The 22,460-nt window shown below is 41.7% G+C and overlaps 2 protein-coding genes across 2 annotated transcripts; one reads left to right on the top strand and one right to left on the bottom strand.

Moving 5' to 3' along the window:
• Positions 1 to 343: 343 nt before the first annotated feature.
• Positions 344 to 12,141, top strand: vldlr (very low density lipoprotein receptor). Its single transcript, XM_076164194.1, has 19 exons — positions 344 to 664; positions 1,986 to 2,105; positions 3,043 to 3,165; positions 3,447 to 3,569; positions 3,989 to 4,197; positions 4,648 to 4,810; positions 5,054 to 5,176; positions 5,312 to 5,434; positions 5,781 to 5,900; positions 6,007 to 6,132; positions 6,958 to 7,129; positions 7,422 to 7,646; positions 7,768 to 7,886; positions 8,719 to 8,858; positions 9,328 to 9,469; positions 9,765 to 9,914; positions 10,889 to 10,966; positions 11,045 to 11,214; positions 11,474 to 12,141. Exons 1-19 carry the CDS (start codon positions 589 to 591, stop codon positions 11,507 to 11,509), a joined length of 2,538 nt encoding a protein of 845 aa, XP_076020309.1. The 5' UTR covers positions 344 to 588; the 3' UTR covers positions 11,510 to 12,141.
• Positions 12,142 to 19,669: 7,528 nt separating this feature from the next.
• On the bottom strand, positions 19,670 to 22,256 carry nsa2 (NSA2 ribosome biogenesis homolog (S. cerevisiae)). Its single transcript, XM_076164201.1, has 6 exons — positions 22,113 to 22,256; positions 21,000 to 21,187; positions 20,749 to 20,899; positions 20,352 to 20,531; positions 20,031 to 20,223; positions 19,670 to 19,937 (listed from the first exon to the last, which is right to left on the bottom strand). The coding sequence occupies exons 1-6, from the start codon at positions 22,113 to 22,115 to the stop codon at positions 19,870 to 19,872; spliced, it is 783 nt and encodes a 260-aa protein (XP_076020316.1). The 5' UTR covers positions 22,116 to 22,256; the 3' UTR covers positions 19,670 to 19,869.
• Positions 22,257 to 22,460: the final 204 nt, after the last annotated feature.

Here is a 22,460-nt window from a genome sequence, read left to right as displayed (position 1 = left end):
CTGAAGACAAATCAAATCAAGCTTTATTTAAAGTGCATTTAACATAAATGTCTGGGCACACTTGACACAGGCGCATAAGAAATAGGGCAATACACACATAAACCTTGGTGCCCGCACAAACACACACAACCTTGGTGAGATTGCATAAAGATTTCAAATATTGTAAGGAGTAGGACCTCAGTAAGGCTCTCTCTCTCTCTCTCCCTTTCTTTCTCCCTCTCTCTCTCTCTCTCGCTCTCGCGCGCTGTCTCCCTTTCTTTCTCCCTCTCTCTCTCCCTCCCTCCCTCCCTCCCTATCTCACCGGTCACGGGGCTCGTTACCGTGAATATTCAGAAATGGATTCTCGCTCGAGAGGACAGAACGGGAGTCCCGACGGCGCGCACCACAGCGGCATTTAATCAGCGCGCGCGGCCTCCGGATTGTTCCACCGTGTTTTCTTAGGTCGTGCATGCAGGAGGCGCGTGACCCGGTTGAAGCGAAGACTGAGCACTGAGCAGCAGCAGGCCGACATCCAGCGGGAAGCAGCGTGAAAGGCAGTCCGGCAAGCGCTCAGCTAGCAACCGGCAACCGCACGGTACACCACCCGAGATGGTCACGTCGTCGACAACGAGAATCTTTGTCCTCCCGCTGCTAATATGTCTCCAGCACTGCACTAACGTTCTCGGTAAGTCACGGGTCATATGTGTGTCAGTGTGGGTGTGTTTGTCGTGTGTGACAATGTTAGCTAAGGTTACCGAGCTGTATGTACACCTGTCTGCCTGCTCCTTGAGAGGAATGGCCGTGTTGGTGCGCTACACCTTGGGCTCCCTTATCTCTCACATAAAACCGTGAAATTATTCTTTTCAGGCTACAGTATTATTGTGTTTGCTTTGCTTGTGTTTCATACTTTCAGGGGTAATCGGTGTCTGAAATTCGTAACTGAGTTGTTGTTTTTTCTGCCTTAAAATGGGAAGGAATCGGGTCAAAAGGGGATGGGGAGGCCTGTTGTTGTAGCCCTTCATTCACGGCCAATTAGCCCTGTGGGTAATTAATCTCACTACTTGAACATAAACGAGCAACAATCAGTTAAATTACCCACAAGGTTGCTTTTATTTCTCATTAACTGTCGGTATATGCTCCCTCTCCTCAATCTATCTCCAGTGGGGTGGCTATTATTTATCCCTCGAGTAAAGGGGAATGAAAAAGGGAGGTATACAGAACGGTTAAACTGACTAAAGCGTTAATAACCGGCACCACAGGCAGTTTAGGGAACCAGCACCTGCTTGAAGGAGAGATGGGAGTGACAGTCGGCAATTATCAACCACAGGTGAAACCAATATGGGGCTAATAATGAGGCCAGGTGAATGGTTGTCTGCACACAGTCCTCCATTTCAACCCCCTGACGAACTCGAACGCACCACAAATTGAGAGCGCGTGCATAATTAGGCAACTAGCCTAATTAAAATGGATGTATTTCCCTTCAATGGATACTGTCATGGAGGATTACACCCAAATCCAAAGATCTGTAAGAGTGGTTGTGGTGGGTTTGTCATGTTGTAAGTAGGCGGAGTGTTGGACAGGAGGAGGGCACAGCGTCTGCAGCAAATTAATTTAGCGCGACCTCCAGTGCTTGACAGCGTTTTGTGTGCTATTTTCAGACAGCAGCGTTCATTGGCTCCGACATGGCTGTTGAATGTGGTTACAAACTCATGCTGTAGTGCTTTGCCTTCAATTCATTCATTCCTGAATACCTCTCAGCTTCGCACCATGATTTGTTTTGGATTGACACGGGACTAAGAAGTTACTTGGCGCCCCAGGTTTTCTTTCTTTCTCAGCTCTGTCAAAGTTAAATCTACGTCAGCAGTAGGTCAGGCTGATGGGATGAGATTTACTGTCAAAACAAAGTGCCAGGGCAAATATTGATGGCTGAGGAGGTGATGCACCATTTGGAAGCGTAAGGTTTAATTTGCCTCACACACTCTGGGTGTCTCGCTCTCTCTCTGTAGGTACAAAGACGGAATGTGAAACGAACCAGTTTCAGTGTGGAAATGGTCGCTGCATCCCATCTGTCTGGCAGTGTGATGGAGATGAGGACTGCACTGATGGCAGTGACGAGAACTCCTGTGGTAAGACACTAAAATACACACACATCAGACTGTTCTGTTTTATTGAGACACACACACACTGCACACACTGCTCTCTCGCAGTATAAACTCAGTCAGTACTGCGGTTCTTCAGCTGCAACTCAAAGCTGCTGAGGACCCAAATTATGGCTAAATATACAGGAAAAGATCTATGCTGTAATGACGGACAATTGCAGGTTTTAACTGTGCAATCCATTTGAACACGTTGGCATGTGGCAGATTTGTTTCCTGATATGAGTTACTTGGCTTTAGACAACAGTCAAACACAACAAGTGCATATTGTCTGGCTAGCCAGAAAATGTAGCACAGTCACACTATAGACTTACTGCTACTAAGAAGGATGGAAACAATGTGCCATACAGTGTTGAAAATCCTCCACACTTTCACTTTCTTTTCTTCTACACTCGCAATCCGCTGCTTTGTCTTACTGTCTTCAGTTCGCGTCTTTCCCTTTCTTGTAATTTGCACAAGGGCGAGCATTACTTGGGAGACATCTGATGACTTCCTTCCATCCTAGTTGTCATCAGCATTACCAAGCTTTTCTCATATTTTACTACTTTATAGTTCTAAGGCAAAGAAACAAATGGGTTAACACCTGTTGAAAGGATGATTTGCCTTTTGTCAGTGCGACATTGAAGTCATTAGACAAGTATGGAACCACTACCAACCAACATTTGAGGAGTTTATCATCTGAAAAATTACTTGTTCAAGTCACTAATTCTATTTGATAAAACATTTTGGTGTCCTAGATTGTGAGATGTGAGGATTAGGTTTGTATTTGGTTCACATCTAAATTGTAAATTTGAGTTGAGGTATTTGAAGTTTTCATTGCTGTCGACTGAAAATAAACAATTTGAACATCTTAGTCCTTGTATATAAAGAATCTTGCGATCATTTTCTCTCTCTCCTCTCTCCTCAGTTAAAAAGACGTGTGCAGAGGTGGACTTTGTATGTCGAAATGGTCAGTGTGTCCCAAAGCGGTGGCACTGTGATGGGGAGCCGGACTGTGAGGACGGGTCTGACGAGAGTGTTGAAATCTGCCGTGAGTACGAGTCTGCGACCGTGATGTTGGCTGATGTAATATTGAACATGTAAAATGCATACCAAATGTGTTGTTGGATTAATTAGTCCAATTGAGTAAACTGGGTTTCTTTAAAGCCACATTACATTTTTTTTTATAAATTGCATTTCTGTTATCTCTGCTGAAGGGAGGGTGACATTTTACTGGGTGCAGAGAAAACGGTGAAAAAATTGTGTAACACTTTGGCAAGCGTAATGGAAACATGAAGATATCAAGTGAGTGTGTCGTGTTTGTTCATTCAGACATGAGGACGTGTCGATTGAATGAGTTCAGCTGCGGCGCTGGCTCCTCACAGTGTATCCCTGTTTTCTGGAAATGTGACGGAGAGAAGGACTGCGATAACGGAGAGGACGAGGTGAACTGTGGTAGGTGGAAATGCATATTAAACACACACACACACAAGATGGAATGAATGGGAGGCAAATATTAACACAGTGCATAATCAACTGGAGCTCCGCTTTAGTGCAAAGGCCCATGGTCTGCTTTGCAGCAGCTGATTTTGATCATTAATATGTTAAAGCAGCCGTCTGTAAATGTCTGGCTGAGATGGAATCAGAAAATCTGATTGATTCCCCCTTCCCTCATGAGAACAAGAGACATGTTTGAAATTTAAACAATTGCTGCATCATCCAACATGAGGGCAGACAGTAACTGTTTCAGTGTTCATATGTGATTCTTCCCTCCTGACTACAAAGTTGATACACTTTTATCTCTTGGACTAGGCTTATGTCCAAGGAGCCATACTCGTAGATTTGGTTGTCGTGTAACTGTCTTATCTTTTAAGGCAACATCACCTGTGCGCCAAATGAGTTCACTTGTGCAAGCAGCCGCTGCATCTCTCGTAACTTTGTGTGTAACGGGGAGGATGACTGCGGTGACGGCTCAGACGAGGTGGAATGTGCTCCCTCCTCCTGTGGGCCAAGTGAATTCCAGTGCGGGAACTCTTCATGCATCCCGGCCAGCTGGGTCTGCGACGACGACGTTGACTGCCAGGTAACAATTTGACGGATTTTTATCGGTTAATCGTGCGTGAAGGACTTTGTCCGTTTTTAAAAAAAAAAAGGCAAAGGGAAGTGTCGGTCTCCAGTTAAGTTATATACCACTCTCATGGAAACATCTTCCTGGATGAATTAAAAGAATCACATTGTACAAAAAGGTAATTGAATGAGACGTGTAGTGTTCCTACAAATTGTTTTAGTTGGATGCTGATGAGATTAAACACTTACAATTAGCCGGAATCGTTAAAATTCATTTATTCTGAGCAATTCTGCTTTTGTATTCTTGCTGTTAATGAAACCTTATGAGAACAGGAAACTCGCTGACTGAACACATTTAAGAAAAGCACAGTTTTTAGTGGGTTTTGTGTTTTCTGTCGTGGTTGATAACTTGCTGTGTGGTCATCATTGCACCAAAGAAAACAAACTGCATCTCCCTCATGTGCAGGACCAATCCGATGAGTCGCCGTCTCGCTGCGGCCGCCATCCCACACCCCCGGCAAAGTGTTCGTCCAGTGAGATGCAGTGTCGGTCAGGAGAGTGTATTCACAAAAAGTGGAGGTGTGACGGAGACCCAGACTGCAAGGATGGCAGTGATGAAGCCAACTGTCGTATGTACACTCACGGCTTTATTTACATTACACTACAAAACAGGTCACGGATGAGTTAAAGAACACGCAATAAAATGGCTATCATTGCTGTAAACAAACAAATGAGCCAATCATAGAACAAATACTTGCGCCTACCACTGCACCGGGGAATTTGGGAATTGAGTCCAACTTGTATCTTCTTTGATGTGATTGCAACTCTGTCACGCATGTCTCTATCTGTCCCTGCATGCACGTACTCCACAGCTGTGCGCAGTTGTGGACAAGATCAGTTCAAGTGTGAAGACGGAAACTGTATCTCCGGTAGCAGACAGTGCAACGGCCTCAGAGACTGTTCCGATGGATCAGATGAAGTCAACTGCAAAAATTGTGAGTGTCAGGAAGAACCATTAAAGGTGATGTCATATTCATAGGTTGATTTAGCAGGAGGTAAACTAGGAAACTAGCAACGGCACCCAAGAAAATGTTGATGGCGTGTTTTAACATCCTCTTATGTCCCCACAGTGACTCAGTGCAATGGACCGGACAAGTTTAAGTGTCGCAGTGGGGAGTGTATCGAGATGACTAAAGTGTGCAACAAGGCGAGAGACTGTCCGGACTGGAGTGATGAGCCCATCAAGGAGTGCAGTGAGTACTAAAAATGTGACTGCGCCTGTCACGCATCAAAATTCCCCTACTGGTTATTAAGGCTAATACAAAGTAAACATAATGATGGACTTTAACATCATTCCGGTTGCTGAAGATTCTGAATCTGGCTAAAATCACGAGTGCATATTTCCAGTGAGGTCGTACCATATGCAAACAATGCTGCAGTATGTTTGTTTTTTGCCTGAACATGGAGCATCTGCACTATGCAACTCCTGTCGCTGAATTTTGCGGATGGAGACGAAATCAACCTGCGTATCGACCCACTCCATCATGCTCAACATTGGGAGCCCCCAGTGTGACGACGGTTTCCTCCATTTTGTTTCAGACGTGAACGAGTGCCTTCTTAACAACGGTGGCTGCTCTCACATCTGCAGAGACATGGTGATCAGCTTCGAGTGTGACTGTACGCCAGGACTGCAGCTCATTGACCACAAAACCTGCGGAGGTCAGTTCCTTTTATTTTCTATAAGGGCTGTCACAATTGTAATCGGTTACTTCATAAAAAAGAGACAAGACAACTGATCACATTTTGTCTCTGTTTCTGATCTCAGATATTAATGAGTGTCTGAATCCTGGCATCTGCAGTCAGATCTGCATCAACCTGAAGGGAGGCTACAAGTGTGAGTGTCACAACAGCTACCAGATGGATCCAACCACAGGAGTCTGCAAGGCTGTTGGTGAGTTGGTCAGAGAGGTGCCGATTGTCTGTTCAATCGGAGATAACGGTGCCGACATCTTGACTCCAACATCAGGACAGAGCAGGACAAAGGCGTGTGTGTGTGTGTCACATTGACAATGACCATTACTGTCTGCTTGGCCCAAGTTATTCTGACTCGTAGGTCACTGCTGCTGTCATCATGCTTGATGAACTGCAGTGATTTATATCTTTTCCTTCCTACCTGTTTGTTGAAACCTAAATCATATCAGTGTGCTTTGAAGTGGGAAGGAAAAGTTAGAAACGGCTCTGGTTAGGAGTGAATTTGCGAATGTTAACGCTAATTCAGAGGGTAGGAATGGGGTCAGGGGAGGCTGGGATTATGGCTGATAGGTAGGGCTACGGGGAGGATGTTACATGAGGGTTGGCAAGAAAAGGTGGAAATGCCCAAAGGGTGCTTTTTAGGGATTGGGCAGGAGGGTAGAGGGAGGATGGGGTTCTAGCTGATGGGTAAGGCTGGGGTAATGGTGGTGAAACTCGGGGAAAGCACCAAAGGGTGTTTTGCTCTGGTGTTAAATAATTCATTCATGTTCTCCCTGATGAAGAGTGTGCCTCTTAACAAACGGTCAGTTAAAGCTGTTCTACATTGCAGGATCCCATCGTCTCATTTTGCATTTTAAAAAGTTCTGTAAAAATATAGATATGTTTACAAAAAGGAGATGGGGCTGTCAGGGATGAGCTTGGTTCAGATTATTCTTTCTTTAATGTGTGTTTCCAATTGTTTACTTATTAGATTAATCTGAAAACAACCTGAAGTCATATTGGTCTTTTCCTGTTTGGTCTCCAGGAAAGGAACCCTGCCTGATCTTCACTAACCGTAGAGATATTCGTCGTTTGGGATTAGAGAGGAAAGAATACACTCAGATCGTGGAGCAACAGAGGAACACGGTGGCTGTGGATGCTGACTTTGACCAACAGATGATCTTCTGGGCCGACCTCGGCCAGAAGGCCATATACAGGTACACAATCATATAGTGAAGATGATGCCAACCGTACCAAGACCAATCGCCGCACTGCCACAGCTCACATTCATTTAGATGAAAAGTATAGAGGAGAACAAATGATAGAAATGATATTCAATATGCAGAAATACATTTTAAACTGTCATCAAAACATTTTAGCATGGCAAACACTTCAGTGATTTATGACTAAAACATCATTTAGCTTTCAACATGTTTTGTCATTTTTGATGGATATAGGGAAAACAAAAATACAATGTCTAAATGTTTGTCTGCTTTTGATTCCTGACAGCACTGTGCTGGACAAGCGTGGGGACATCAGCACTCACAACAAAGTGATCGACAATGTCCAGAATCCTGTGGGAATTGCAGTGGACTGGATCTACAAGAACCTATATTGGTCCGACCTTAGCACAAAAACCATCTCTGTGGCTAGCTTCAGTGGCACCAAGCAGAAGGTTCTGCTTAAAAATGGCCTGAAAGAACCGGCTTCCATCGCTGTGGATCCGCTGTCTGGGTGCGTTCAAAGCCTGGTCAGATTTTAGATGCTATCAGATAAAAAAAACGCTCCACAGTTCGAAGCTTTTCTGGAAAATGCAGACAGGAAAGGAATGAATCTATTCCCCGTATGTTTTCAGGTTTCTGTATTGGTCAGACTGGGGAGAACCGGCCAAGATTGAGAAATCTGGCATGAATGGAGTAGACAGACAAGTTTTGGTGGCAACGGACATCCAGTGGCCTAACGGAATTACACTGGGTAAGAACTCACTCACTCCCTCTCTTCCTCACCGCTAATTAATGCCTGAAGTAAAGATGCATAAAGGAGAACAGACACTGGCTTTGTCCCAATACCCAGTGAGCTGTCCACATGGTCGGCTCCCATGCTGCATAGTTACACATCTTATTGGGACACGCTAATTAGATGGTGACTACATCATCAACCATCCTGCATGCTGCCACTTGGATAAGCTGCTTCCCACCATGTCTCGCCAATATCCAACAACTTTGTACAGCTTTTGAAGAGGAGTGGGGAAGATTCCACAGGCTACAATCAGTTCACAGACAACTTAATGGGCAATGTGTTGCATTGCATGAGGCTATAAGGTTGACAGCATATTTAAGGTGTTTAAGAATTGGGACAGCCTTGGAGTCAAGGTCATATGATGACCGAAAATGCTGCTTATGAAGGCAGCTCACTAGGTATTGGGACACGACCACTCATCAGACTTCTTTGGACTTAAAAACATCCTGTATGATATGTTTGATATTGCTGTATCATCTCTACTCTCTCTGATCTTCATGCCTCCTTCCTGATCCTTATTTTTGTAACCCTTGTCCTTCATCCCTTCTTTTCTCCTTTCTCCCATCAACTCCCTTATCTCATTTCCTCTATCTAATCCCTTGTTTAATCACTATTCGTCTTCTCATGTCTTTGTATATGATTCTCTCTTTTTGCCATTTTCTTTTGTTATCTTTATCTTTGTCCCTTTCTTTGCCCTACATTTTTTTAACTGCTGACCTTTGACCCTTCCCTATTTCTTCCTATGTTTCCCTTTCCTGTGGCATCCTTCTTTTTGTATTGGTCCCAGATCTGATCAAAGGCAGACTGTACTGGGTCGACTCTAAGCTGCACATACTGAGCAGCATTGACCTGAACGGAGACAACAGGAAGAAAGTGCTGCAGTCTCCAGAATACCTCGCTCATCCCTTTGCGCTCACTGTTTTTGAGGTAGAGCTTGTTACTTTCACCCGCTTGCATACACACACTCTGTAAGTCAAGTCAACTCTCGTTTCTGTAGCCCAATATCACATACGATGTCTTAAAGGGCTTTACAGTGTCCCAGGATGTAATATTGAGCTGTTAAAGAACCGTTGTGTTGCCATATGACTGTACTGTCTCTTATGTCAATCTATTGCAAAAGACCTGATGTGCAGACATGTGACTCTCAAACCGTTCCACTTACTTACTGGCCAGATATCAAGTTTGCAGTTATCTTTAATTAGTTAATGCATGAACATTGCACAACAAATAGACATTACATGGTTTATTTTAATTAAAATTAGGTCTGATTTCAAAAGGGTTTTGATTTGTTTTCCATTGATTGCTTTGGCAAGTGGCTATAGAAGTGTGAAAATGGATCTCATTATAGCTGAACTTGACTATTAAGGCTCAAGACAACGTTTTAAATCCTCTCCAGGATCGAGTGTTCTGGACTGATGGGGAAAACAAGGCCATTTACGGCGCAAACAAGTTCACCGGGTCCGATGTGATGACGCTGGCCAGCAACCTCAACGACCCGCAGGAGATCATAGTTTACCACGAACTCATACAGCTGGCAGGTGAAAAATCCATCCCTTCCCCCAGGTTGAAGGTTTAAGTGCTCGTTCTACAGACTCCAGCAGGCTCCTCTTGACAGTACAGGCACTGTGCTATGGCTACACTTGTGAGCTAATGAAGGGCAATCAGAAATATTCTGATTTTACAGTACACACACATACAGCGACTACTAATGGTAATTGGCTTTAACAGCTCCGAAAATTATCTGAAAGTGCCTGAGAGCAGTAGGGTGGAGAATTGATTGCAGTACCAAATAAACTCATTTCTATTTGTTGAAGAGTGATTTGGTCTGTGCAGGTACAAACTGGTGTGCAGAGAAAGGTGTAAACGGAGGTTGTAGCTACATGTGTCTGCCTGCACCCCAAATCAACAAACACTCTCCCAAATACACCTGTGTGTGTCCAGAGGGGCAGGAGCTGGCTGCTGACGGCTTACGCTGCAGACCTGGTGAGTAAGAAATCCAATGAGGAAAAGTAATTCTGTACTCCCTCAGTATTTCCCACATGGATTAGTTTGTGTGTAGTTAATGCTCGTGATGCTGCAATTATGACTTCTGCTTTAGATTTGGCTGTGTCACTCTTTGGTCAGTGCTCTTTCTCATGTGGAATGCAAAATAGGGATCTCTACTGACTTCAACAGCAGTGTAATGTTTCCCTCAGAAATGTAGTTTTCAAGTAAAGCAGCCATGCCACAGGACTTTACTTTAGTACAGTAGCTGCTGGCGTGGCTGTTTTGGAGATCAACTCTTCACGAACCAGCCAACCAATTAACTCGCCTAGTTTGGTTGAAGAGCACCACTTGGCAGCAGAAAGGAGCAGTTTGCATCAGTAGACGGTGCATCATGTTAAGCTCCCAAGCTTTTTTCAAAGCCCAAGAAAGTCATTTGTAACAGCTGGTGGTGACTTAAAATGTTCTCTTTGGACCTGTTGGAGTTTCTAGCTCCTTGTCTGTGCCCTTTGTTAAGGTGATGACATCACTGAAGTATTTGGCAGCAGCTCAGAATGACTGGCAGTAAAAACACAAGCTATTGTTGGTTTGTCCTTTTGTCTTTTTCTGCTTTCAGCCAAGCTGTTTGTCAGTCATGTCGCCAACTCAATTCTGAAGACAGAGACTGAGTCAGTCTGAATCAGATTAACCACATATTTCGGACATGTGGCATCAAAATCTTTAGAAAGCAGAATTACATCTAGTGCATTCGGTGAAGATATATTGACAAAAAAAAGAAAAGTAATTGAACAAAGAGATGACATGAAATATTGCTTTTATTAACTATGATTCTTTAGAACACATATTCGCAAAATTTCATGTTTTTATAGAAATGTATCCATTACTGGTGCTAAAGTTATTCTGAATACTTTTTGCTTGAATTTAGCATCAGCTGTCATCCAAACTTGTCATTTGTGATTCATTTTGTCTTCCAGAAGCCAATGTGAGCACATCGATCCAGGTCGACTCCACAGCCAGAGGGTCTACTGCTGCCTGGGCCATACTGCCTGTCTGTGAGTACGACATACGCGCACACACAAACAGAATTAGGCCTAATTTCTTCCATTCACTGTAATATTTGCCTTCCTCAGTGCTGTTGGCCATGGCAGCAGCAGGCGGTTACCTTATGTGGAGAAACTGGCAGCAGAAAAACCAGAAGAGCATGAACTTTGACAACCCCGTCTACCTGAAGACCACAGAAGAAGACCTCAACATAGACATCAGCCGGCACAGCTCCAACGTTGGACACACCTACCCTGCGGTGAGTAAACTAACCAAGGCCTCATCACAGGGTATCATGGCTAAAGAGGCATCAGCAAATAACCTCCAGTGGTTGTGGGTCCCAGAACCTGCTGTGTTCTCATCCAGAACTCTTTACTTCTACTACTACAAGCCAAATTCAAATTGAACAAAGTCTTGCCACAAGTGGAAATGTAAATGGTTTGAAAAAATTCTGAACGAGTGAAACTCGGTTATGTTGTCTGAAAATTGATCTCTCGCTCTCTCCCTCTCTCCTCCAGATATCGATAGTGAGCACAGAAGATGATTTATCGTAATTGTCTCAATTCATTGCATGGCGCCTCCTTGCTTCCATGCCAACGGTTGTCGTGGCAACAGCCCTTACAGTTCAACCACAAGCCTTCTGAAGTGCATTATGTTATGTATGGTGAGGGTGTTCAGTTATTTATTAAGTGAATGTTACAACAAATCATGTGTCCAAACTATTTTCACACAGTAATTCCAAATCTTTAGTTTATTAGAATCATTTCATTTTTGGGCAGGGGTTGTCGCCTCAAACACCTTCCCACCATTGTTGCCCTGCCTACTGTCAAAACCTTTACACTAGACAATGGACTAAAGACTGGAATCTGTTTCCACATCTTTTTTCAGCAAAGCAAACTTGCAGTATTTTCTCTCACCAAGTCCCATTTTTGGGAACCAGATCGACACTGCTGGACAGGTTTTGAGACTGGATTTGGGCTCCTTTGGCCCTTTTTTAGTAGAAATGGGTCAAGGGTCATTTTCTTCCTGGCCTTCATGTCTTGCCTCGTGTCCCCAATGGGTGCAGATCTGTAAATATGTGTGCAAAATCATGTTTTGACTTTGGTTTTGTTTGGCTTTTTTTGATTTAGTTTTTTCAGACATTACCTCCTGCAACCCATTCTTACAAAGCCATCATATTAGTCTGTGGTCATTGAAAAGGTTATTATTATTATTAATATAGAAGCTCTGTAAGGATCCACATGGTTGCAGCATTGTAAACGTTGTACATATTTACATTGACCCTCACAGATGTGAGCCAATCAGGACTCTCAATGCACTTTGATCAAATGTTGTTCTGTAAATAAGATTGTATACATTTGACTTGAAATCAGTTTTTGCTATGGTTGGGCATTGTGCCAGACTTCAGAAGTATTTAGCAAGAGAGAACATGAAAACTAAATGAATTTGGTAAACAATTTTGTATGTTTGTGTGCTGTTGCTGTGAACTTTTTCTAGCCCTATACATTGAGGGAGAAACGCTAAATTAAAAGCTCTGTATCTGTGAACTAACTGATTTGCAAATCACTTCAAAATAAAATGGGACCCACAAAACGTGACAGTCTTTTCTCTTCTCTAGAACTTTCCATGCAATAAACCTGCATGTCTATGACATTTCTCCCAAATTTGACCAAAATTTTAATTTGCCTTGGTTTGAAAATTTTGGAGCTCTTAAATTCAGCAAGATATAGGCTTTTTATAAAAACAAACAATTTGGTCAATGGTTAGACTCATTTTGGGGAATCGGACCAAAAATTAAATTTGCCCCCAACACCAATGGATCCCAGTTCCATATGAACATGGAACAAAAACTTTGTTTGTTAGATTATTTCTCTGTTGTAACAATGCTTCTTGGCAATACATTTTTATACCGTTGGAAAGCCTGTTTAGTTCCCTTTTAAATAGTTCCCCATTTGTAAGGAACATGCATTTGTGGGATGAGCAGCACAGCTGAGTATGTGGGTTGCAACATTTGCCAAATCTTCTCTGCTAATGCCAAACAGCTTATTCTGCTGTTGCTATTGACTCTTGTTTGGTGGATTGAAGTCTATTGGTGACAAGGAAGAAACAAGACATTGGCAATTTTACAATGTATTCATTTAACAAACTGTCAGGAGCCTCAGTAGCATGTGGAGGAACCATACACAGCCACAACAGCCTGGCATCACCTCATGCTGGTCACCATGAAAGCAACCCACATACTCGGCTGTGCTGCACATCCTACAAATGCATGTTCCTTACAAATGGGGGACCATTTAAAAGGGAACTAAGCAGAACTTTTTGTTAAGGGTTAAATAGAAATCCATTTGAAGAAATGTGAAATCTCATACATTTTTACATGTAATGTCAAACTGCATGTATTCATTTGTGTGTCAGCAAATGACTTAAACACCTCACCTGAATCTTTAACCTTAAGTGTAAAGTCTAAACCTTAAAACCTTTCAAACCTTAAACACGACAAACTTACAGAAAATCATCCTCGTGTCCTGCAGATGCTGATCTTGAAAATTTTACAGCTCTAGCTCTTAAATTGACCGGGATAAGGGCTTTTGAAAAAAACAAACGATTTGGTCCATGGTTACACTGTCGTTCGGGAAAATTGGACCAAAAAATAAAAATGTGCCCCAAACTTACAGAAAATAACCCTTGTGTCCTGCAGATGCTGACTTTGAAAATTTTAGAGCTCTAGCTCTTAAATTGACCGAGATATGGGCTTTTGAAAATTAACAACAATTTGGTCCATGGTTACACTGTCGTTCGGGAAAATTGGTCCAAAACATTTGCCCCAAACTTAGAGAAAATGATCCTTGTGTCCTGCAGATGCTGATTTTGCAAAATTTAGCACTTTAAGCTTTTCAATTGACCAAGATATAGGCTTCTGGAAAATTGGACCAAATTTTAATTCGGCCCAAACTTACAGAAAATGATCCTCGTGTCCTGCAAATGCTGATTTTGAATATTTAGAGCTCTAGCTCTTAAATTGACAGAGATATGGGCTTTTGAAAAAACCAAACGATTTGGTCCATGGTTACACTGTCGTTCAGGAAAATTGGACCAAAAAATAAAAATTTGCCCCAAACTTGCAGAAAATGATCCTCGTGTCCTGCAGATGCTGACTTTGAAAAATTTTGAGCTCTAGCTCTTAAATTGACCGAGATATGGGCTTTTGAAAAAACCCAAGGATTTGGTCCATGGTTACACTGTCGTTCGGGAAAATTTGTCTAAAAATTTTATTTGCCCCAAACTTACAGAAAAAGATCCTAGTGTCCTACAGATGCTGACTTTGAAAAACTTAGAGCTCTAGCTCTTAAATTGACCGAGATATGGGCTTTTGAAAAAACCCAAAAATTTGGTCCATGGTTACACTGTCATTCGGGAAAGTTGGTCCAAACATTTTATTTGCTCGAAACTTACAGAAAAAGATCCTTGAGTCCTGCAGATGCTGATTTTGCTAAATTTAGAGCTCTAGCTCTTAAATTGACCGAGATATGGGCTTTTGAAAAACCAAACGATTTGGTCCATGGTTACACTGTCGTTCGGGAAAATTGGTCCAAAACATTTGCCCCAAACTTAGAGAAAATGATCCTTGTGTCCTGCAGATGCTGATTTTGCAAAATTTAGCGCTTTAAGCTTTTCAATTGACCAAGATATAGGCTTCTGGAAAATTGGACCAAAATTTTAATTTGGCCCAAACTTACAGAAAATGATCCTCGTGTCCTGTCGATGCTGATTTTGAAAATTATAGAGCTCTAGCTCTTAAATTGACCGAGATATGGGCTTTTGAAAAAACCCAAGGATTTGGTCCATGGTTACACTGTCGTTCGGGACAATTGGACCAAAAAATAAAAATTTGCCCCAAACTTAGAGGAAATGATCCTCGTGTCCTGCAGATGCTGATTTTGAAAATGTAGAGCTCTAGCTCTTAAATTGACAGAGATATGGGCTTTTGAAAAAACCAAACGATTTGGTCCATGGTTACACTGTCGTTCGGGAAAATTGGACCAAAAAATAAAAATTTGCCCCAAACTTACAGAAAACGATCCTCGTGTCCTGTCGATGCTGATTTTGAAAATTTTAGAGCTCTAGCTCTTAAATTGACAGAGATATGAGCTTTTGAAAAAACCAAACGATTTGGTCCATGGTTACAGTCGTTGGGGAAAATTGGACCAAAAAATAAAAATTTGCCCCAAACTTACAGAAAACGATCCTCGTGTCCTGTCGATGCTGATTTTGAAAATTTTAGAGCTCTAGCTCTTAAATTGACCAAGATATGGGCTTTTGAAAAAAACCAAGGATTTGGTCCATGGTTACACTGTCGTTCGGGAAAATTGGTCCAAAATTTTTATTTGCCCCAAACTTACAGAAAAAGATCCTTGAGTCCTGCAGATGCTGATTTTGCAAAATTTTGCGCTTTAAGCTTTTCAATTGACCGAGATATGGGCTTTTGAAAAAACCAAACGATTTGGTCCATGGTTACACTGTCGTTCGGGAGAATTGGACCAAAAAATAAAAATTTGCCCCAAACTTAGAGAAAATGATCCTCGTGTCCTGCAGATGCTGACTTTGAAAATTTTAGAGCTCTAGCTCTTAAATTGACCGAGATATGGGCTTTTGAAAAAACCCAAGAATTTGGTCCATGGTTACACTGTCGTTCGGGAAAATTGGACCAAAAAATAAAAATGTGCCCCAAACTTACAGAAAAAGATCCTTGTGTCCTGCAGATGCTGATTTTGCTAAATTTAGCGCTTTAAGCTTTTCAATTGACCAAGATATAGGCTTCTGGAAAATTAACAACAATTTGGTCTATGGTTACACTGTCGTTCGGGAAAATGGTCCAAAACATTTGCCCCAAACTTAGAGAAAATTATCCTTGTGTCCTGCAGATGCTGATTTTGAAAAATTTAGCGCTTTAAGCTTTTCAATTGACCAAGATATAGGCTTCTGGAAAATTGGACCAAAATTTTAATTTGGCCCAAACTTAGAGGAAATGATCCTCGTGTTCTGCAAATGCTGATTTTGAATATTTAGAGCTCTAGCTCTTAAATTGACAGAGATATGGGCTTTTGAAAAAACCAAACGATTTGGTCCATGGTTACACTGTCTTTCGGGAAAATTTGTCTAAAAATTTTATTTGCCCCAAACTTACAGAAAAAGATCCTTGAGTCCTGCTGATGCTGATTTTGCGAAATTTTGCGCTTTAAGCTTTTCAATTGACCGAGATATGAGCTTTTGAAAAAACCAAACGATTTGGTCCATGGTTACAGTCGTTCGGGAAAATTGGACCAAAAAATAAAAATTTGCCCCAAACTTACAGAAAAAGGTCCTCGTGTCCTGTCGATGCTGATTTTGAAAATTTTAGAGCTCTAGCTCTTAAATTGACCAAGATATGGGCTTTTGAAAAAACCCAAGGATTTGGTCCATGGTTACACTGTCGTTCGGGAAAATTGGTCCAAAATTTTTATTTGCCCCAAACTTACAGAAAAAGATCCTTGAGTCCTGCAGATGCTGATTTTGCAAAATTTTGCGCTTTAAGCTTTTCAATTGACCGAGACAAGGGCTTTTGAAAAAACCAAACGATTTGGTCCATGGTTACACTGTCGTTCGGGAAAATTGGACCAAAAAATAAAAATTTGCCCCAAACTTAGAGAAAATGATCCTCGTGTCCTGCAGATGCTGACTTTGAAAATTTTAGAGCTCTAGCTCTTAAATTGACCGAGATATGGGCTTTTGAAAAAACCCAAGAATTTGGTCCATGGTTACACTGTCGTTCGGGAAAATTGGACCAAAAAATAAAAATGTGCCCCAAACTTACAGAAAATAACCCTCGTGTCCTGCAGATGCTGACTTTGAAAAATTTAGAGCTCTAGCTCTTAAATTGACCGAGATATGAGCTTTTGAAAAAAAAAACAAACGATTTGGTCCATGGTTACACTGTCTTTCGGGAAAATTTGTCTAAAAATTGTATTTGCCCCAAACTTACAGAAAAAGATCCTTGTGTCCTGCAGATGCTGATTTTGCTAAATTTAGCGCTTTAAGCTTTTCAATTGACCAAGATATAGGCTTCTGGAAAATTAACAACAATTTGGTCCATGGTTACACTGTCGTTCGGGAAAAGGGTCCAAAACATTTGCCCCAAACTTAGAGAAAATGATCCTTGTGTCCTGCAGATGCTGACTTTGAAAATTTTAGAGCTCTAGCTCTTAAATTGACCGAGATATGGGCTTTTGAAAAAACCCAAGAATTTGGTCCATGGTTACACTGTCGTTCGGGAAAATTGGACCAAAAAATAAAAATGTGCCCCAAACGTACAGAAAATAACCCTCGTGTCCTGCAGATGCTGACTTTGAAAAATTTAGAGCTCTAGCTCTTAAATTGACCGAGATATGAGCTTTTGAAAAAAAAACCAAACGATTTGGTCCATGGTTACACTGTCGTTCGGGAAAATTTGTCTAAAACATTTGCCCCAAACTTAGAGAAAATTATCCTTGTGTCCTGCAGATGCTGATTTTGAAAAATTTAGCGCTTTAAGCTTTTCAATTGACCAAGATATAGGCTTCTGGAAAATTGGACCAAAATTTTAATTTGGCCCAAACTTAGAGGAAATGATCCTCGTGTCCTGCAAATGCTGATTTTGAATATTTAGAGCTCTAGCTCTTAAATTGACAGAGATATGGGCTTTTGAAAAAACCAAACGATTTGGTCCATGGTTACACTGTCGTTCGGGAAAATTGGACCAAAAAATAAAAATTTGGCCCAAACTTGCAGAAAATGATCCTCGTGTCCTGTAGATGCTGACTTTGAAAAACTGAGAGCTCTAGCTCTTAAATTGACCAAGATATGGGCTTTTGAATAAACCCAAGGATTTGGTCCATGGTTACACTGTCGTTCGGGAAAATTGGACCAAAAAATAAAAATTGGCCCCAAACTTACACAAAATGATCCTTGTGTCCTGCAGATGCTGACTTTGAAAATTTTAGAGCTCTAGTTCTTAAATTGACCAAGATATGGGCTTTATAAAAACCAAACAATTTGGTCCATGGTTACACTGTCATACTGGAAAATTGGACCAACAATTAAATTTGCCCCAAAAAATGCCCCAAATTCATAGGACCAAAAATTGTATTTGCCTCAAACCTTCACCAATGGATCCCAGCGCCATATAAACATCGAACAAAAAGTTCGGAAATTTGTGTTCGATAGATTATTTCTCTGTTGTAACAATGCACCTTGGCAATACATTCTATACCATTGGAAAGCCTGTTTAGTCACCTTTTAAATGGTGCCCCTTTTGTAAGGAACATGCATGTGTGGGATGAGCAGCACCGCTGAGTATGTGGGTTGCGCTCATGAAAAATATGCCAAATCTTCTCTGCCGATGCCTAACAGCTTATTCTGCTGTTGCTATTGACTTGTTTGGTGGATTGGATGATTGAAGTCTATCAGTAACAAGGAAGAAACAATACATTTTGGCAATTTTCCAATTTATTCATTGAACAAACAGTCAGGAGCCTCAGTAGGGTGTGGAAGAACCATACACAGCCACAACAGCCTGGCACCTCGTCCTCATGCTGGTCACCAACCTGATATCGAGATGAGATTCTGCAACCAGTGGCAATCCCATATCTCCACAGTCGAACTCCATCCTCCAAGATGACAATGCTCACGCCCACAGAGCGGGGTTAATCAGAGACTACCTCCAGAATTTAGGAGTAGCCAACAGTCCTGACCTCAACCCAATGCCCACCCAGGCTGGTGACCAGCATGAGGAGGTGCCAGGCTGTTGTGGCTGTGTATGGTTCTTCCAAGCGCTACTTTGGCTCCTGACTGTGTGTTAAATGAATAAATTGGACAATTGCTAACATGTCTTGTTACTGATAGACTTCAATCATCCAATCCACCAAACAACACCGAACAAGAGTCAATAGGAACAGCAGAATAAGCTGTTTGGCATTAGCAGAGATTTGGCAAATTTTTCATGAGCGCAGCCCACATACTGAGCTGTGCTGCTCATGCAACAAATGCATGTTCCTTACAAATGGGGAACCATTTGAAAAGGGGACTAAATAGGCTTTCCAACGGTATAAAATGTATTGCCAAGAAGCATTGCTACAACAGAGAAATAATCTACGAAACACAAATTTCTGAACTTTTTTTTCGATGCTTAGATGCTGTTTGAAATTCTAGCTCTTTCCTTGTCCAAGATATGGGCCTTTTACTAAAATGACCCATTTGGTCCATGGTTACTATGACATTTCTCCCGAATTTAACCAAAATTTGCCCCAAACTTGCAGCAAATGATTCTAGAGCTCTAGCTCTTTCCTTGTCCAAGATACAGATCAGATCCAGATTCTGTAGTTTAACAAAACAATGACCGTAGGGTCAACGTTTCAGAATTTTGTCAGTATTCTCAGATTTGCCGCAAATTCACACAAATTGATGCCAGGGCAGCCTCGAGGCTGTGCCTGAAATGTTAACTTTCTAGCTCCTTCCTTGTCCAAGATATGGCCTTAACAGTCCACTGTAAGACACTTAAGTTAAGTGTTACAGGTTTTAATATTTGGATTATGATCACAATTTACTCAACACCAGTACTTAAATACCTGATCCACTAGAATTTCAGCAAGTGATCTGCATTAGTTTTTGGATGCTAACTTTCAAATAAACAAGACAAGATATTTGTGTTGCACCAGGTTTATTGATATAAAATCTGACTGAGTCACCCCATTTGTTTCATTTTCATTCATTTCATTACTCTTCTGTTGCAAAAGTTGCCCACCAGCGTTCTGACGGTCCGTTGCTTGTAGTTTCTTGTCGTATCCACAGCTTCTTGTGTAAATCATTTAAGTAGGCACAGTCTGTATAAAGGTCAAGAGTCTTAAACGAGCAGGACTGCATTAATGCAGCCGTCGTTCTCTGGGTTATTGGTCACTTGGGCATATTTACCTAAGAAGAAGAGATAGACTAGTTTTAGTTACTTAATAAGACGCCATACTCATTTATATGCAAGGACCGTGTGGGGTACGGGTTCACACTCACCCCAGATAACTTTTCCTCCCTGTGTAACCAAGCCCAGCTCGCTGACATTGACCTCGACCACCGTCCCTTTGGTGATGACGCCCAAGGCTGTGTAGAGTGGCGACGAAGGGTTCTTCTTCACTCCCAGGATGGGAAGGCAGAACGTGGCTTTGAGCTCTGGATGTGTGACGTGAGCCTTCTTAAAACGCAAACCCTGGAGTAGAACAGGCAGAAAACACACTTACTCCAGTGTTTCAGTGAAGTCTGATCCATTCTTACTGTAAAAAAAACGGAATCATAACAGTTTATATAGATTATGCTCTAAAATCAGTGTGACCTTACCATGGGTCTGATGAAACGTTCATATTTAGGAGGTTTACGGGTGAAGCCATCGCCCACAAAGCAGACTTTGGTAACCATTCTCTTCCAGGCCTTCTTTTGCCTCTTTCCAGTTCTGATTACTTTGAGCACCTCTGTCTCTCCCTGGGCTCGGACCTTTGGCAGGGGAACCTCCCACTTACCCTACAGGAGGAAGGCAGTGGAGGTCAGACAGCATTATGGATTACGTACGCAAACAATATACGACATTCACACAGATCTGCATAACTTAAATAAGAATTAAATAAATTACAATCATGTGTCGCATGAAAACAAGACTTCATATTGTCACAACTGCTTGAAACAGGGGCACAAATCTATTGATAAGGCTGCTGACGAGCAGATTGCCATGGATACTTACGGCCTTCTCTTTCCTCTTCTGTTTGATCATGTTGGAGAGGACCTTAGCGCGGGACTGTCCCTCTCTGTCCAGCAGGTAGGCTGGCACTGCTCCCTCTGGGGTCTTATCATCATTCTTCTGCTTGGTCTTCCTTTGTTCATGCATTTTTAGGCTACAAAGATCCATAAATAGAAAAGACTTTTCAATTAGGAAAGTGTTCCAGGTGTTGTTCATTGAGACAAACAGCTCTAGCAAGGACTGAGTCTACTCACGTCTTCTTCATTTGGATCTTCTCAGCATGCCGCTGTTTGTGGTACAGTTTAGCCTTGAGCCCGATCATCTTCCTGGCTTTGTGAGAGCGCTCATGAGCCTCACGGCTCTCCTTCTTCCTCTTCCTCTCATGGTGGTCCAGGCGGTAGCCATGCCGCTTGCGGTGCAACTCAATGTGCTCGTTCTGGGGCTATAAAGAAGAAAATCAGAAACATAGGAATTACAATGAGAGATATTTAGGTGGTCACAAGTTTACAATCAATGAGAGTTCTTCACATCTTTGCCAACACATTTTAACCGGTTTTGTTTTTAAGTTATGGAAATCAATTCAAGCACAAGATCTCTAAATCAAGCAAAAAGGTAATTACAGTTATTGTCTAATGTCTAACAAGGTAGAGACACAGAAATGCCCTGAATCAATGTTATGGACATTACATGACCATTTGTGTCGCTACTTTCCAAGCTTTTTATCTTATTTTGTAGACACGACACTGAAAACATCGAAATGTTTTTTTTTGCTCATACAAAAAATAATCACGAGGAATGCAGACCCGATGCATGTACAGAACAGTGCACCTTACTACGAGTGAAATGAATTATTGGTACGAGTATCAATAAATTGGTCATTATTTTTTAATTTAATTGACTGTTTAGAAAGAATCAAATCAAACAACACACACACTGTGGTTTGTTAAGGGTTCTGATTCACGGCGAGGCTTATTTCAGTTAGTTTAAAATGTAATAATTAAACAGAAAGGAACAAGTAGTGAATTCTACTTTCATTACACAAAGCGCAATACAAATAAGTCAGCAAAATTATTATCAATTAAATGTCAAAACCTCATGTGAACGAGTATTCTTCCCGATTACAAGAATCAGGTTCGAGTATTGGTGACAATAAATAACCAAACGCGCAACATTGTAGTAAAGCGTTGTCTCTATAGCAACACAAGTGAATGATAACATTAGTAACATTCCTTATATAATCTCTGATCACGTCACCCGAGTTGAGCTGCTCGTTACTCCGCCACATGTTAACTGAAGCTAATGTTAGCACGCCACGTTAAAACCAGTGTTAAACTAAAACAACCTACAATACAATGCTTCCCACTTACCATTTTGTGTTTCAAGAGTTAAAGGTTGTATTATGTACGTCGAAGATGATAAACTGCTACTCCAGACGCTGCTTATTTTAAGTTTTTACTTGGGGCTCGGGAGCTAAGATGTTGTTTTCCCGAAGCCAATATGTAGAGGAAGTGCGTCACATGTCCGTCTGTGTTAATGGCTTGGGAACATAGCGTGCGAAAAACAAATAACGTAAATAACAGTATAACTGAGCATTATCATGGATAAAAGTGTTATTATAGATTCTTGTTGGCAGTTTGTATTCAAAATAAATAATTGTGCAATTCCACTGCGGTTTTGCTTTACTGTTTTTCCCCGGAACGTTTAGCCGCTCTTCC

This window comes from Genypterus blacodes, unplaced genomic scaffold (genome assembly GCF_046128005.1).
Source record: "Genypterus blacodes isolate CSIRO-AG114 ecotype Tasmania unplaced genomic scaffold, CSIRO-AGI_Gbla_v1 ptg000133l_1, whole genome shotgun sequence".
NCBI classification, from domain to species: domain Eukaryota; kingdom Metazoa; phylum Chordata; class Actinopteri; order Ophidiiformes; family Ophidiidae; genus Genypterus; species Genypterus blacodes.
Note: the sequence above shows the minus strand (reverse complement) of the source record. Positions and strands in the feature narration are given on the sequence as shown.

Excerpts from the sequence above, each read along its gene's own strand:
- vldlr (XM_076164194.1), top strand. The coding sequence starts at position 589 with ATGGTCACGTCGTCGACAACGAGAATCTTTGTCCTCCCGCTGCTAATA. Across the intron at positions 3,166-3,446 it reads CGAGAGTGTTGAAATCTGCC|ACATGAGGACGTGTCGATTG; the intron begins GTGAGTACGAGT and ends TTGTTCATTCAG. Across the intron at positions 5,435-5,780 it reads TGAGCCCATCAAGGAGTGCA|ACGTGAACGAGTGCCTTCTT; the intron begins GTGAGTACTAAA and ends ATTTTGTTTCAG.
- nsa2 (XM_076164201.1), bottom strand. Across the intron at positions 20,900-20,999 it reads AAGATCCAAATGAAGAAGAC|CCTAAAAATGCATGAACAAA; the intron begins GTGAGTAGACTC and ends GGATCTTTGTAG. Across the intron at positions 20,532-20,748 it reads AGAAGAGGAAAGAGAAGGCC|GGTAAGTGGGAGGTTCCCCT; the intron begins GTAAGTATCCAT and ends TTCCTCCTGTAG.